Source organism: Crinia signifera, chromosome 19, assembly GCF_055691185.1.
Source record: "Crinia signifera chromosome 19, ASM5569118v1, whole genome shotgun sequence".
In the NCBI taxonomy this organism is placed as follows: Eukaryota; Metazoa; Chordata; class Amphibia; order Anura; family Myobatrachidae; genus Crinia; species Crinia signifera.
The window spans coordinates 728,830-745,443 of record NC_139226.1 but is presented as its reverse complement, the minus strand read 5'-3'; the positions used below and the strand labels follow the sequence as shown (position 1 = coordinate 745,443).

The 16,614-nt window shown below is 47.7% G+C and overlaps 1 protein-coding gene across 1 annotated transcript in view; it reads right to left on the bottom strand.

The window, feature by feature from the left end:
• EPHA8 (EPH receptor A8) overlaps positions 1-16,614 on the bottom strand; it is a 186,031-nt gene that overhangs the window by 107,734 nt on the left and 61,683 nt on the right. Inside the window, 1 exon segment of the mRNA XM_083161770.1 lies at positions 6,749-7,412. Within this exon segment, the coding sequence (XP_083017896.1) occupies positions 6,749-7,412 (664 nt within the window).

Here is a 16,614-nt window from a genome sequence, read left to right as displayed (position 1 = left end):
TCAGTGTGTAGCCCTCCTGTGTAATGTAGCTGTGATGTCAGTGTGTAGCTCTCCTGTGTAATGTAGCTGTGATGTCAGTGTGTAGCCCTCCTGTGTAATGCAGCTGTGATGTCAGTGTGTAGCTCTCCTTTGTAATGTAGCTGTGATGTCAGTGTGTAGCCCTCCTGTGTAATGCAGCTGTGAAGTCAGTGTGTAGCCCTACTGTGTAATGTAGCTGTGATGTCAGTGTGAAGCCCTCCTGTGTAATGTAGCTGTGATGTCAGTGTGTAGCCCTCTTGTGTAATGCAGCTGTGATGTCAATGTGTAGCCCTTCAGTGTAATATAGCTGTGATGTCAGTGTGTAGCCCTCCTGTGTAATGTAGCTGTGATGTCAGTGTGTAGCTCTCCTGTGTAATGTAGCTGTGATGTCAGTGTGTAGCCCTCCTGTGTAATGTAGCTGTGATGTCAGTGTGTAGCCCTCCTGCGTAATGTAGCTGTGATGTCAATGTGTAGCCCTCCTGTGTAATGTAGCTGTGATGTCATTGTGTAGCCCTCATGTGTAATGTAGATGTGATGTCATTGTGTAGCCCTTCTGTGTAATGTAGCTTTGATGTCGGTGTGTAGCCCTCCTGTGTAATGCAGTTGTGTAATGTAGCTGTGATGTCAGTGTGTAGCCCTCCTGTGTAATGTAGCTGTGATGTCTGTGTGTAGCCCTCCTGTGTAATGTAGCTGTGACGTCAGTATGTAGCCCTCCTGTGTAATGTAGCTGTGATGTCAGTGTGTAGCCCTCCTCTGTAATGTAGCTGTGATGTCATTGTGTAGCCCTCCTGTGTAATGTAGCTGTGATGTCAGTGTGTAGCCCTCCTGTGTAATGTAGCTGTGATGTCAGTGTGTAGCCCTCCTGTGTAATGTAGCTGTGATGTCAATGTGTAGAACCCTCCTGTGTAATGTAGCTGTGATGTCATTGTGTAGCCCTCCTGTGTAATGTAGCTGTGATGTCATTGTGTAGCCCTTCTGTGTAATGGAGCTGTGATGTCGGTGTGTAGCCCTCCTGTGTAATGCAGCTGTGTAATGTAGCTGTGATGTCAGTGTGTAGCCCACCTGTGTTATGTAGCTGTGATGTCAGTGTGTAACCCTCCTGTGTAATGTAGCTGTGACGTCAGTATGTAGCCCTCCTGTGTAATGTAGCTGTGATGTCAGTGTGTAGCCCCCCTGTGTAATGTAGCTGTCATGTCAGTGTGTAGCCCTCCTGTGTAATGTAGCTGTGATGTCACTGTATCACCCTCCTGTGTAATATAGCTGTGATGTCAGTGTGTAGCCCTATTGTGTAATGTAGCTGTGATGTCAGTATGTAGCCCTCCTGTGTAATGTAGTTGTGATGTCGGTGTGTAGCCCTCCTGTGTAATGTAGCTGTGATGTCTGTGTGTAGCTCTCCTGTGTAATGTAGCTGTGATGTCGGTGTGTAGCTCTCCTGTGTAATGTAGCTGTGATGTCGGTGTGTAGCCCTCCTGTGTAATGTAGCTGTGATGTCAGTGTGTAGCCCTCCTGTGTAATGTAGCTGTGATGTCAGTGTGTAGACTTCCTGTGTAATGTAGCTGTGATGTCAGTGTGTAGCTCTCCTGTGTAATGTAGCTTTGATGTCGGTGTGTATCTCTCCTGTGTAATGTAGCTGTGATGTCAGTGTGTAGCCCTCCTGTGTAATGTAGCTGTGATGTCAGTGCGTAGCCCTCCTTTGTAATGTAGCTGTGATGTCAGTGTGTAGCTCTCCTGTGTAATGTAGCTGCGATGTCGGTGTGTAGCCCTCCTGTGTAATGTAGCTGTGATGTCAGTGTGTAGCTCTCCTTTGTAATGTAGCTGTGATGTCAGTGTGTAGCCCTCCTGTGTAATGCAGCTGTGATGTCAGTGTGTAGACCTCTTGTGTAATGCAGCTGTGATGTCAGTGTGTAGCCCTCCTGTGTAATATAGCTGTGATGTCAGTGTGTAGCCATCCTGTGTAATGCAGCTGTGATGTCAGTGTGTAGCTCTCCTGTGTAATGCAGCTGTGATGTCAGTGTGTAGCCCTCCTGTGTAATGTAGCTGTGATGTCGGTGTGTAGCCCTCCTGTGTAATGCAGCTGTGATGTCTGTGTGTAGCTCTCCTGTGTAATGTAGCTGTGATGTCAGTGTGTAGCTCTCCTGTGTAATGTAGCTGTGATGTCAGTGTGTAGCCCTCCTGTGTAATGTAGCTGTGATGTCAGTGTGTAGCCCTCCTGTGTAATGTAGCTCAGGGTTGCCTACCCTCCTTGAACGGCCGGGAGGGTGTCCCAAAAATGGGGTCACCCTCCTGGCCCCCCGCTCCCCCCCCCCGATTGCGCCCACCCCCACTGACCGCGGCGTTTAAATTACCTTATGTCTGAGATCTCCAGGGAGGGAGCGGGGCTAAAGCATCATAAGCACGTCATTTAGCCCCGCCCCCTCCACGTAGTTAGGCAAACTGAGTAACTTTCCTTTATGGGGGCAGGGCTTAATGATGTCATGTTTAAGCCCCACCCCCAAACTCCTGCTGAAAGTCTCCTCTCCAGGCTTCTCCCGGAGAGGAGCTTTTAAAAGTCGGCAACCCTGATGTAGCTGGGATGTTAGTGTGTAGCTCTCCTGTGTAATGTAGCTGTGATATCAGCCAATACTTCGCTTGGTAATTTGGTTTTTACCTGCCACTGCAGGACACACCATTGAGTGACAGTAGACACGCCCCTTGGGTAGAATGTGATATGCCCCCCTCAACGGCGCACCACGCAATGCCTTACAGAGTGATCTATTTTCTCCCTGAAACTACTTTTCAAAAGTAGGCAAGTATGGATGAAGTATGGATGAAACCATATACACTGCAGGTGGGGCTGATGTAACATGAGCAAAGAGAGCTGAGTTTTGGTGTTTTATTGTTTCTGTGCAGGGTAAATACTGGCTGATTTATTTTTACGCTGCAATATAGATATCAGTTTAAAGTCACCCCCCACCCAAATCTAACTCTGTCTGCACATGTTACATCAGCCCCACCTAGAGTGCACATGGTTTTGTCCATGATTGTGCCTTTTGCAAGTGAACCAGAATAACCCCCTAAATATCCCAAAAGGTCTAGTGGGCCTCTCTGTGACTGTTTATCTTAAAACAAGATCCTTTTTTGTTTTTTTGTCTGCAATTTTTTATAATATTAGTTTTTGTGATTTTTCTTTCCTGTGGATTTTTCTGTGCGTTTTTGGTTCCTATCCACCACCTGGAATAAAATAAGGGAGTAATAAGATCAATTAAAAACAGTTCTCCACTGTTCCAAAATACTGGTCCCCAAATTTCTGCTTGGGCCTACCTATTCAACATTCTAGTACTGTCTGACAGACGTTAGCTGCTGTGCCAACGTTACTGATTGTTGTATGCCTCATGCCATTTGGCATCAATGCCCATGTATGTTTCCCTTTGTTTTGTACCTCATTGGAGACCTAATAAAAATCTATTATTTAAAAATCTATTATTTAAAAATCTATTATTTAAAAAAAAAAAAAAAAACAGTTCTCTCTAAAGCTAAAAGTCTAGTGCTGTGCTGCATCTCCAATTCATTTGAAGTTCCTCAATGAAGTCCATTTGTTACCTATAATTAATATCAGAATATATATATATATATATATATATATATATATATATATATATATATATTGTACATATGATAACAGAGTTTCTCTAAATATCACCTTGAATGAAGTGCGAATAGGGGACGAACCCACCTTGGAGGCGTCAGTCCTATGTTTGCAGAGGAGGACACTAAGTACCCATTATCCAGCCAAAGCAAACACATTGCACTCTCCCAGGGAATCCAGATCAGCCAGTTATTTATACAGTGAGTGGCAGTGAGCAGCGCAAGGCACCGGCGCCTCTCAATCCCATCTATCAGCGTTTACACAGTCAGGACTCTGGAGGAGTCTGCAAAGCAGTCAGGCCCCTGTGTGTGTGTGATACAGATATAGGGGGCAGGGGGTAAGAGGGGCCAGTGTTGTCCCCCAGGACAGGAAACATGAGATGGAAATAACACATCTCTATTTATGTCAGGACGTCGCCTGTCAGTGGAATTGCTCAGATGGTCTTAGACATGGTCAAACCTGCCCCAGCGTAGCGGTTTGTCCATCGCTAGGTAAAACTATATTTGCTGAGAGCTTTTCTGAAAGGCAACTGCAACCAATAGGAAACCAACCAATGTGCATTTACCATGGAAACAAAGACTTTCCAAAACCCCACTCCCACCCCACCGTCCCAGGACATAGGACTATACCTCCCAACTATCCGGCTTATTAGACTGTCCCCGCTGCCCCCCCCCCCCCCCCCATGGGTCACAGTGTCCAGACGGCGCGTGGCGGGGAAGTTGAGGAGAGACAGAGATCTCCACTGCTCAGAACAAAATGTGATCAGGGAATAGACATCTCTACAGTGCAGGGAGGGAGGGCGGGGCATGACAAAAGTGTAAGACCATGCCCATCCACCAGAGACCATGCCCACCTGAATGGTAGCTCCACCTCCTTTTTGGGTCATGCGTATTCAGACTATAAATGTTGGGAGGTTTGCTCCCTACAGATGTTCCGCAGCCTTTTGGTGATAAAATTCAGCAGTTTCATCATCAAATTTTTCTGAAGGAGATTGATCAACGCTTGCAAAGAGATAAGATGGAGAGTGATAGAGTACTAGCTTCTGGGCAGGATGTACCAGCCTTGTGCCAATACTAATTCCATATGTTATTATACATGTGATTAGTAATGCAATGCGATGGCCGCCGGCCCCCAGACTCCTCCTATGCATGCAGAGAGCGACGCGGGGGTTGCAAGGCATGCTGGAAAGAGTACAATCAGATACCTCGACATCACCTAGGCTTCTATTTGGCAATGCAGCTTTTGTCTGCGTTACCCTCCACATTGGAAATCCAGTGTCCGGGGATTAGTACATACAGTATGGGAATTGCAGCAAAACTATTTAGTGCATCCCATCCTCTGTCATTTTATATTGCTGGCAAGAGCTGATTGGTTGGTACTTTGTCTCTCTCCAAACATTGATAAATTACCCCTTTTGTGAGAAAATGCCACATCATTGGCCCGGGCTTACAGGGAGTGCCAGGCAGTCGCCCGGGTTCCCCCGACAAATCAGAAATATCGTTTCTTCCGGCTTACACAAGGTTCATCGTATTCATTCATAGAACTGTAACCTGTCTGGAAGGGGATGACGGAGACAAATCGGAGCCACCCACATAATTCCCAACAACACCCCATGGAGAATATACAGCTACATTAGGCTCATAAATCTGGTTATTAAGCCTGATGTAAGGTTTGTAGTATTTAAATAGCCATGAACATTGAGCCGCACTAATTTCTGGATTTTCAGCAGAGTTTCTCTTGCAGCCCCAGAGCAGGAAAAGTCAGGGAGATATTTCTATATTAAGGGAAAAAAAAATTGGCACTTTGTTCAGAACTTCAGATTCAGAGAATTCATGCAACTTATTTATCAAAACGTGAAAAAAATCCTGTAAAATAATAACAAGCAGTATGGACCAGTACAAGCACTCTCCACCACCAACACCCTCATGATCAACCTCATTAATAATCGCAAATAGCTCTTCCAAAAGAGTGGTTTGCAGGGGCCCTAACAAAGCAAGCACTGAAAAGTGGCAGACCCTGTCACTGAAGTGCTTAGTTTTTAAAACTGCACCTCCTTGTGGATGAATATATTTTTGTTTGGCTATTGCTCTAATACATTACTAATTTGTAACAGTTTTAAACAGAAATATTTGCTGTGTGTTTGTTCTGCTGTGATAGGAAAATAATGTTATTGAAAAATAAGCCCAAATGACTGGAGTTTGGCAGTTTATAGCCATTTTTTATCAAAGCTCAGATGCAAAACAAAAATATGCAAGGGTGGTTTTACCAAAATGAGAAAACCAAAACACAGGGCCCCACATACATCTCTAGTAACAGTGGAAGGTATAAGCTAAGTCTACAGAAGGTGAGTCACAAGTCACACTCTGTGCATTACTACATTCCTCCTTCAAGCACTTACTCTAGTCTAGAACAACCTGACTCTGTATTCTTCTCTCTAGAACACTCTTACTGATCATATCTAGTGTTGTCTAGAACAACCTGATTCTGCATTCCTCTCTCTAGAACATTTTTACTGATCATTTCTAGTCTAGAACAACCTGATTCTGCATTCTTCTCTCTAGAACATTCTTACTGATAATGTCTAGTCTAGAACAACCTGACTCTGCATTCTTCTCTCTAGAACATTCTTACTGATCATTTCTAGTCTAGAACAACCTGACTCTGTATTCTTCTCTCTAGAACATTCGTACGCATCATGTTTAGTCTAGAACAACCTGACTCTGCATTCTTCTCTCTAGAACATTCTTACTGATCATTTCTAGTCTAGAACAACCTGGCTCTGCATTCTTCTCTCTAGAACATTCTTATTGATCATTTCTAGTCTAGAACAACCTGACTCTGTATTCTTCTCTCTAGAACATTCTTACTGATCATGTCTAGTCTAGAACAACCTGACTCTGTATTCTTCTCTCTAGAACATTCTTACTGATCATGTCTAGTCTAGAACAACCTGACTCTGCATTCTTCTCTCTAGAACATTCTTACTGATCATCCCCAGTCTAGTGTAGAACATCCTTTCTCTTTGCACATGGAATCTCTGAATGCAGGGTTATTGCTCAATAAATAAGATATCAAAGGTGATTAGAACATATGTTTATCACTTACCTACACAAGAATCAATCCGTTCTTCAAAGCCAGCACTGCAGACACACTTTCCGATGGGAACAAGCCACTCTCCTTCTGCACTGCAATACATCTTTGGAGTGTCCTTCTCTTCTGAATGTCCCACACATTCGCCCTGGACCTCTACCAAAGAAGATGAGTCTGCTCCTGTCACCGCTTCGGAGAAAGCAGCTAAGTTCCGAACCATAGATGGACACTTTTTATAATACACTCGTACTGACACAATGGCGATGCAAGCCCCAATGTCCTGGAAGGCCAAATAAAATCCACGTCTACTCAAAGGGCCAACACCCCGGACCTCTGTATTAAGCTTGAGTCTCCGTACTCCAAGGTCCACACCGGTGAAGCTCTCATCTGCAGCAATTGTGTCAATCTTCATGAACTGACTCTCTCTAGTGCTGGTGCCCAGATCCCGGTCACTCTCCATGTAGTACAGGTTGAAGGTCTCCTTACATGTGCCCAACACTCCAGGCATACTGTTACAGTCTCTCAGGGTGAATTTGATCTCTGCATACACCCGGCGGGCACCATCTCTTTGCACCCAGTTTGTCCTCAGCCAATTGTTCTGACTCGGGGTCATCACATTGCAGACTTGATAGGTGTGTATTGGACTGAAGAACTCATCCATTTCATTGATGGAGTCCCACTGCAATGGGACACAAGAATTGTTCTATTAGTTTGGATCAATTATATGTAATGCTTGAAAATGGGCCATGCACATACAGATGGAGCGGGTCCCAGCTTTGCAGGGGATGGCGGAAGATTTGCCAGACGCTGAAGGGGACGCGTGCGCACGAGATGTGCACGCGTCCCTTTACAACGGGGCTCCCCCCGGGTCCCCGCTGCCTCGCCGATGGTCGCCCCGGGTCCCCGCCGCCTTGCCACACCCCCCCCCCCTATCCCTGTCCGTCTCCCTGAAGCAGAGACGGACAGTGTTCCCGTCCCCCCGCCGACAGGAAACTGGGACACACGTGCGTGTGAGAAGCACGCGCGTCCCAGTCTCTATCGCCGGCGCTCGCCAGTGCAAGGGATCTGGCAAGTGCCGGCCAAAGATGGGACCCGCTCCATCTGTATGTCCAACCTCACAACACATGGTACTTTGCCCAAGGGGCGGAGGATTGGGAATTAAAAGTAGCCCTGTAAAAATTTCAGTGGCTCGTGTTGGGCGTCACCAAATCCAATGTATGCTGAACAGAACACCAATATAGGGCACACTCCTGTCCCTTTAACAAATGTCACAGTGGATAGACTGTAGATGGGTGCCGCCTTAGATGAGCAGGGCCACATCACTGGCTGACTGGTAGCCTCATAGGTGCATCGGCCTCCTAGGAATCTTCAGTGTAAGGTCTTTGGCCAATCTGCTCCTGATTCTGCCATGTACCACATTCTCCCCCCTAGGTGTACAACTCTGCTATACACAGCTGCAGATATTGGTCAGATCCAACTCCACAGATTGGACTCAGTAAGCGAATAACCAAGTTTCAATGTGTTCATCTCATATACAGTACAGTACTTTCTGTGATGCTAAGGGGTAAATGTACTAAGATGGGAGTTCTATAGAAGTTGGGATGTTGCAACAACCAATCAGAATCTATTTATCTTCTAGAAGGTGCTAAATAAATAAGAAATATTCAATATAACTCCCATCTTAGCAGAGGCGTCACTAGGTTTGGTGTCACCTGGTGTGGTATCACATGGTTTCTCACCCTCCCATGGACCGCCTCCATTATCACACCACATAGAATCCTGTAGTGCTTCTTACACACATAATTCCACCAGTAGTGCCACTTACACACATAGGGCCTTATTCTAGTTCACTCTTTCTGACAAAATCCTTCTTAGATGGACAAAACCATGTGCACTGCAGGTGGGGCAGATGTAAATGTGAAGAGAGATTTAGCTTTGGGTGATTTATTTTGTTTCTGTGCAAGGTAAATACTGGCTGCTTTATTTTTGCACTGCAATATAGATCTCACTTTGAAGGAAAACCCCACCCAAATCTAATTCTCTCTGCACAGGTTACATCTGCCCCCCTGCAGTGCACATGGTTTTGTCCAGCTAAGAAGGATTTTGTCAGAAAGAGTGAACTAGAATAAGGCCCATAATGCCCCCTGCAGTGCTGCTTACACACATAGGGCCTTATACTAGTTCACTCTTTCTGACAAAATTCAGTGGGCAAGAGACCCTGGCCATGGATCGGGGATGCCCACTCCTCTCTGTTCAAAAGATGATGATCGAGCATGTGCCCAACTCATGCACAGCTCAAGCATTTGAGGGGTAATTCTGGTTGGCATGCAATGATCAGTCTGAGCTGACTAAGACTTGTGTCGTCTGGTCCGAGAACAGGGCAGGCGGCTGATATCCTGTGAAGTTAGCCGCCTGCCCCGGCAGACAGCTGCCCACCTGTGTTTGCATGGGGACATCCAGCGTTTTCCTGGGTGCACTCAGTGTTTTCGTGGGTATGCCCTGGAAACGCTGGATGTCCCCATGCGAACACCCCCTGCCCACCTCAATACCACCCCACGTGCAAGCACCACGGCGACTATGCAAGTCACCAAAGGCACCCCCACAGCAGCCCTACACATACGCAGTGCAAAAACATTGGTCCCCTGTGTGAACACGTCAATCTAAATGACCCCCTTAATGTGATTAAGTACTCATGGTTCCAGAAGCCACATGATGGCAGTGATATACCCGCCCACTGCATAGTGAGTGGAGTCAGTGGGCAGGTTCCGTGATTTCAGATCCCTATCTGTGACAACAAAGGGATAGCCAGTGCGGGTATGCGTCCAGTCATACGGAGAAACGCTGAAAACCAACACTTAGCTCAAATTGATAAATGGGTTCACCAGTCTACGTCCTGCCTACCTCAGATACCCAAATCATGCCCAAATGACTTTGTAAATGCTTGATAAATAGGTAACTCCTACAATTTTGTACTTGGGGACTGAAGCCACCTCTAATCTTAATATTACTCCAGGAGGCTGCACACTCAATCCTTGGAGGCAGGACACTGGATCCCATCAGCTGGTCTCTATACCCCATTAGACTGGATACCAGATCCCAGGGGCTTGACCCTGAATCCCATCATCTGGTCTATGAGTACCATCAGGCTGGAGCCTGAATCCCATCTGTTAGTCTCTAGATACCAGGGGATGGACACTGGAAGCCATCAACTGGTCTATGAGTACCATCAGGCTGGATCCTGGATCCCAGGAGGCTAGACCCTGGATCCCATCTGCTTGTCTCTAGATCCCAGTGGCTGGACACTAGATCAGATTAGCTGGTCTATGAGTACCATCAGGCTGGATCCTGGATCCCAGGAGGCTAGACCCTGGATCCCATCTGCTAGTCTCTAGGTCCCAGGGGCTGGACACTAGATCGGATTAGCTGGTCTATGAGTACCATCAGGCTGGAGCCTGAATCCCATCTGTTAGTCTCTAGATCCCAGGGGCTGGACACTAGATCAGATTAGCTGGTCTATGAGTACCATCAGGCTGGATCCTGGATCCCAGGAGGCTAGACCCTGAATCCCATCTGTTAGTCTCTAGATCCCAGGGGCTGGACACTAGATCGGATTAGCTGATCTATGAGTACCATCAGGCTGGATCCTGGATCCCAGGAGGCTAGACCCTGGATCCCATCTGCTAGTCTCTAGATCCCAGGGGCTGGACACTAGATCGGATTAGCTGGTCTATGAGTACCATCAGGCTGGATCCTGGATACCAGGAGGCTAGACCCTGGATCCCATCTGCTAGTCTTTAGATCGCAGGGACTGGACACTAGATCGGATTAGCTGGTCTATGAGTACCATTAAGTTGGACCCTGAATCCCAGAAGGTTAGACCCTGTATCCCACCTGCTAGTCTCTAGATCCCATCAGGTTGTAAACTGAATCCCATCAGCTGCTCTATGGATCCCATCAGGCTGGACCCTGGAACCCATCAGCTGGTCTATGGATCACATGAGGCTGTACACTGGATTCCATCAGTTTGGACACTGGATCCCATCAGGGTGGACACTGGATACCATCAGGTTGGACACTGGATGGCATCAGCTGGTCTCTAGATCCCATCAGGTTGGACACTGGATCCCATCAGGCAGGTCAATGGATCCCATCAGGCTGGACACTGGATCCCATCAGGCTGGACACTGGATCCCATCAGGTTGGACACTGGATCCCATAAGGCTGGACACTGGATCCCATAAGGCTGGATACTGGATCCAGCTGCAGTCCGAGCTCTGGATTGGAATTGTATATCCTTCTTATGTCTGGCCCACACACATGGGAATCACAGCCAACAGGATTTAGGAAACCTTAACAGATGAATAATTGACCCTTGGGGGGTAACTAAGTGTAACAGTTACAGAATCTGGTTGTAATGGTGCTACCTGAGATATATTGCCATTACCTCAAGCTCTCACCATTCTGACGTAAACCTAATTTACTTTCCATAGATCTGTAATGGACCTAGTTGGGCATCTGGACGATATTGCTTTATTCAGCTCTCTATATGGTGAGTCACTTCCAGTACCTGATGCATTAATAGATTACACATTTCTGTGGACTGTCCTGAACCCAGACATCTCTGCGTGACTTCTGTTTTCCAGAGAGATTAATCATGGTCTGGCTGCCAGCTGAATCCTCGTATAATGATATGCTTATTTCAAAGCATCAGCGTCGCGCTAAATGCCTTGTTTTGGAAACAAAATGAGATGGGAACAGCAGGTAGGTTCCCTAAGCCCATAAACACGGAGCCGTCTGCCTGTCTTATGTTGTGCAGCTTGTGCCATTGAGTAAATCGCTATGTGTCTCTTGCTGCTGAATTAGTGATATCAATCTGGTTCACATACTGGGGGGGGGGGAAGGGGGGGGGGACAGATTCTCACATGTTTAATACATTAATTGCTATGCCTGAAGCGAACGCCTATTAACATTTTATCCTTCAAAACAGTAAGCTCAAATCAGTCGCAAAATAACTAACAGGAGAAATCATTCATAAATTTATATAGGAATATTATACTTTTAGTAATCATTAGGCCAAGAAAATATAGTAACGCCAGGTCCCCAGGACAGGAAATGTTCATTGGGAGCCCAACATAAGCTGGGGCCATAATCTATTACCCCCTGGGCCACACCAACAACCCATGGCATCCAGGAGTGAGGTTACATCCAAGGGTAGGGTCCTGAGGGGATGATTGGTAAGGACATGTTACATCCAGGGGTAAGGCCCTGAGGGGATGATTGGTAAGGACATGTTACATCCAGGGGTAGGGTCCTGAGGGGATGATTGGTAAGGACATGTTACATCCAGGGGTAAGGTCCTAAGGGGATGATGTTACATCCAGGGGTAAGGCCCTGAGGGGATGATTGGTAAGGACATGTTAGATCCAGGGTTAAAGCCCTGAGGGGATTATTGGTAAGGGCATGTTACATCCAGGGGTGAGGTCCTGAGGGGATGATTGGTAAGGACATGTTACATCCAGGAGTAAGGCCCTGAGGGGATGATTGGTAAGGACATGTTAGATCCAGGGATAAAGCCCTGAGGGGAGGATTGGTAAGGGCATGTTACATCCAGGGGTGAGGTCCTGAGGGGATGATTGGTAAGGGCAGGTTACATCCAGGGGTAGGGTCCTGAGGGGATGATTGGTAAGGACATGTTTCATCAAGGGGTGAGGTCCTGAGGGGATGATTGGTAAGGACATGTTACATCCAGGGGTAGGGTCCAGAGGGGATGATTGGTAAGGACATGTTACATCCAGGGGTAAGGTCCTAAGGGGATGATGTTACATCCAGGGGTAAGGCCCTGAGGGGATTATTGGTAAGGGCATGTTACATCTAGGGGTAGGGTTCTGAGGGGATGATTGGTAAGGACATGTTAGATCCAGGGATAAGGTCCTGAGGGGATGATTGGTAAGCACATGTTTCATCCAGGGGTAAGGTCCTGAGGGGATAATTGGTAAGGACATGATACATCCAGGGGTAGGGTCCTGAGGGGATGATTGGTAAGGACATGTTAGATCCAGGGGTAAGGTCCTGAGGGGATGATTGGTAAGGACATGTTACATCCAGGGGTGAAGTCCTGAGGGGATGATTGGTAAGGACATGTTACATCCAGGGTTGAGGTCCTGAGGGGATGATTGGTAAGGACATGTTAGATCCAGGGGTAAGGTCCTGAGGGGATAATTGGTAAGGACATGTTACATCCAGGGGTGAGGTCCTGAGGGGAGGATTGGTAAGGACATGTTACATCCAGGGGTGAGGTCCTGAGGGGATAATTGGTAAGGACATGTTACAACCAGGGGTAAAGTCCTGAGGGGATGATTGGTAAGGACATGTTACATCCAGGGGTGAGGTCCTGAGGGGAGGATTGGTAAGGACATGTTAGATCCAGGGGTAGGGTCCTGAGGGGAGGATTGGTAAGGACATGTTGCATCCAGGGGTAGGGTCCTGAGGGAATGATTGGTTAGGACATGGTACATCCAGGGGTGAGGTCCTGAGGGGATGATTGGTAAGGACATGTTACATCCAGGGGTAAGGTCCTGAGGGGATGATTGGTAAGGACAGGTTACATCCAGGGGTAGGGTCCTGAGGGGATGATTGGTAAGGACATGTTTCATCCAGGGGTAGGGTCCTGAGGGGATAATTGGTAAGGACATGTTAGATCCATGGGTAAGGTCCTGAGGGGATGATTGGTAAGGACATGTTACATCCAGGGGTAAGGTCCTGAGGGGATGATTGGTAAGGACATGTTACATCCAGGGGTAAGGTCCTGAGGGGATGATTGGTAAGGACATGTTACATCCAGGGGTAAGGTCCTGACGGGAGGATTGGTAAGGACATGTTAGATCCAGGGGTGAGGTCCTGAGGGGATGATTGGTAAGGACATGTTACATCCAGGGGTGAGGTCCTGAGGGGATGATTGATAAGGACATGTTAGATCCAGGGGTGAGGTCCTGAGGGGATGATTGGTAAAGACATGTTACATCCAGGGGTAAGGTCCTGAGGGGATGATTGGTAAGGGCATTTTACATCCAGGAGTGAGGTCCTGAGGGGATGATTGGTAAGGACATGTTACATCCAGGGGTAAGGCCCTGAGGGGATGATTGGTGAGGACATGTTAGATCCAGGGGTGAGGTCCTGAGGAGATGATTGGTAAGGACATGTTAGATCCAGGGGTGAGGTCCTGAGGGGATGATTGGTAAGGACATGTTACATCCAGGGGTAAGGTCCTGAGGGGATGATTGGTAAGGACATGTTACATCCAGGGGTAAGGCCCTGAGGGGATGATTGGTAAGGACATGTTACATCCAGGGGTGAGGTCCTGAGGAGAATAATGGTAAGGACAGGTTACATCCAGAGGTAAGGTCCTGAGGGGATAATTGGTAAGGACATGTTACATCCAGGGGTGAAGTCCTGAGGGGATGATTGGTAAGGACATGTTACATCCAGGGGTAAGGCCCTGAGGGGATGATTGGTAAGGACATGTTACATCCAGGGGTGAAGTCCTGAGGGGATGATTGGTAAGGACATGTTACATCCAGGGGTAAGGTCCTGAGGGGATGATTGGTAACGACATGTTAGATCCAGGGGTGAGGTCCTGAGGGGATGATTGGTAAGGACATGTTACATCCAGGGGTGAGGTCCTGAGGGGATGATTGGTAAGGACATGTTACATCCAGGGGTGAGGTCCTGAGGGGATGATTGGTAAGGACATGTTACATCCAGGGGTAAGGTCCTGAGGGGATGATTGGTAAGGACATGTTACATCCAGGGGTAAGGCCCTGAGGGGATGATTGGTAAGGACATGTTACATCCAGGGGTAAGGTCCTGAGGGGATGATTGGTAAGGACATGTTACATCCAGGGGTGAGGTCCTGAGGGGATGATTGGTAAGGACATGTTACATCCAGGGGTGAGGTCCTGAGGGGATGATTGGTAAGGACATGTTACATCCAGGGGTAAGGCCCTGAGGGGATGATTGGTAAGGACATGTTACATCCAGGGGTAAGGTCCTGAGGGGATGATTGGTAAGGACATTTTACATCAAGGAGTAAGGCCCTGAGGGGATGATTGGTAAGGACATGTTACATCCAGGGGTAAGGCCCTGAGGGGATGATTGGTAAGGACATGTTACATCCAGGGGTAAGGCCCTGAGGGGATGATTGGTAAGGACATGTTAGATACAGGGGTGAGGTCCCGAGGGGATGATTGGTATGGACATGTTAGATCCAGGGGTGAGGCCCTGAGGGGATGATTGGTAAGGACATGTTACATCCAGGGGTGAGGTCCCGAGGGGATGATTGGTATGGACATGTTAGATCCAGGGGTGAGGCCCTGAGGGGATGATTGGTAAGGACATGTTACATCCAGGGGTAGGGTCCTGAGGGGATGATTGGTAAGGACATGTTACATCCAGGGGTAAGGCCCTGAGGGGATGATTGGTAAGGACATGTTACATCCAGGGGTGAGGTCCTGAGGGGATGATTGGTAAGGACATGTTACATCCAGGGTTGAGGTCCTGAGGGGATGATTGGTAAGGACATGTTACATCCAGGGTTGAGGTCCTGAGGGGATGATTGGTAAGGACATGTTACATCCAGGGGTAAGGTCCTGAGGGGATGATTGGTAAGGACATGTTACATCCAGGGGTAAGGTCCTGAGGGGATGATTGGTAACGACATGTTAGATCCAGGGGTGAGGTCCTGAGGGGATGATTGGTAAGGACATGTTACATCCAGGGGTGAGGTCCTGAGGGGATGATTGGTAAGGACATGTTACATCCAGGGGTGAGGTCCTGAGGGGATGATTGGTAAGGACATGTTACATCCAGGGGTAAGGTCCTGAGGGGATGATTGGTAAGGACATGTTACATCCAGGGGTAAGGCCCTGAGGGGATGATTGGTAAGGACATGATACATCCAGGGGTAAGGTCCTGAGGGGATGATTGGTAAGGACATGTTACATCCAGGGGTGAGGTCCTGAGGGGATGATTGGTAAGGACATGTTACATCCAGGGGTAAGGCCCTGAGGGGATGATTGGTAAGGACATGTTACATCCAGGGGTAGGGTCCTGAGGGGATGATTGGTAAGGACATGTTACATCCAGGGGTAAGGCCCTGAGGGGATGATTGGTAAGGACATGTTACATCCAGGGGTGAGGTCCTGAGGGGATGATTGGTAAGGACATGTTACATCCAGGGTTGAGGTCCTGAGGGGATGATTGGTAAGGACATGTTACATCCAGGGTTGAGGTCCTGAGGGGATGATTGGTAAGGACATGTTACATCCAGGGGTAAGGTCCTGAGGGGATGATTGGTAAGGACATGTTACATCCAGGGGTAAGGCCCTGAGGGGATGATTGGTAAGGACATGTTACATCCAGGGGTAAGGTCCTGAGGGGATGATTGGTAAGGACATTTTACATCAAGGAGTAAGGCCCTGAGGGGATGATTGGTAAGGACATGTTACATCCAGGGGTAAGGCCCTGAGGGGATGATTGGTAAGGACATGTTACATCCAGGGGTAAGGCCCTGAGGGGATGATTGGTAAGGACATGTTACATCCAGGGGTAAGGTCCTGAGGGGATGATTGGTAAGGACATGTTACATCCAGGGGTGAGGTCCTGAGGGGATGATTGGTAAGGACATGTTACATCCAGGGGTGAGGTCCTGAGGGGATGATTGGTAAGGACATGTTACATCCAGGGGTAAGGCCCTGAGGGGATGATTGGTAAGGACATGTTACATCCAGGGGTAAGGTCCTGAGGGGATGATTGGTAAGGACATTTTACATCAAGGAGTAAGGCCCTGAGGGGATGATTGGTAAAGACATGTTACATCCAGGGGT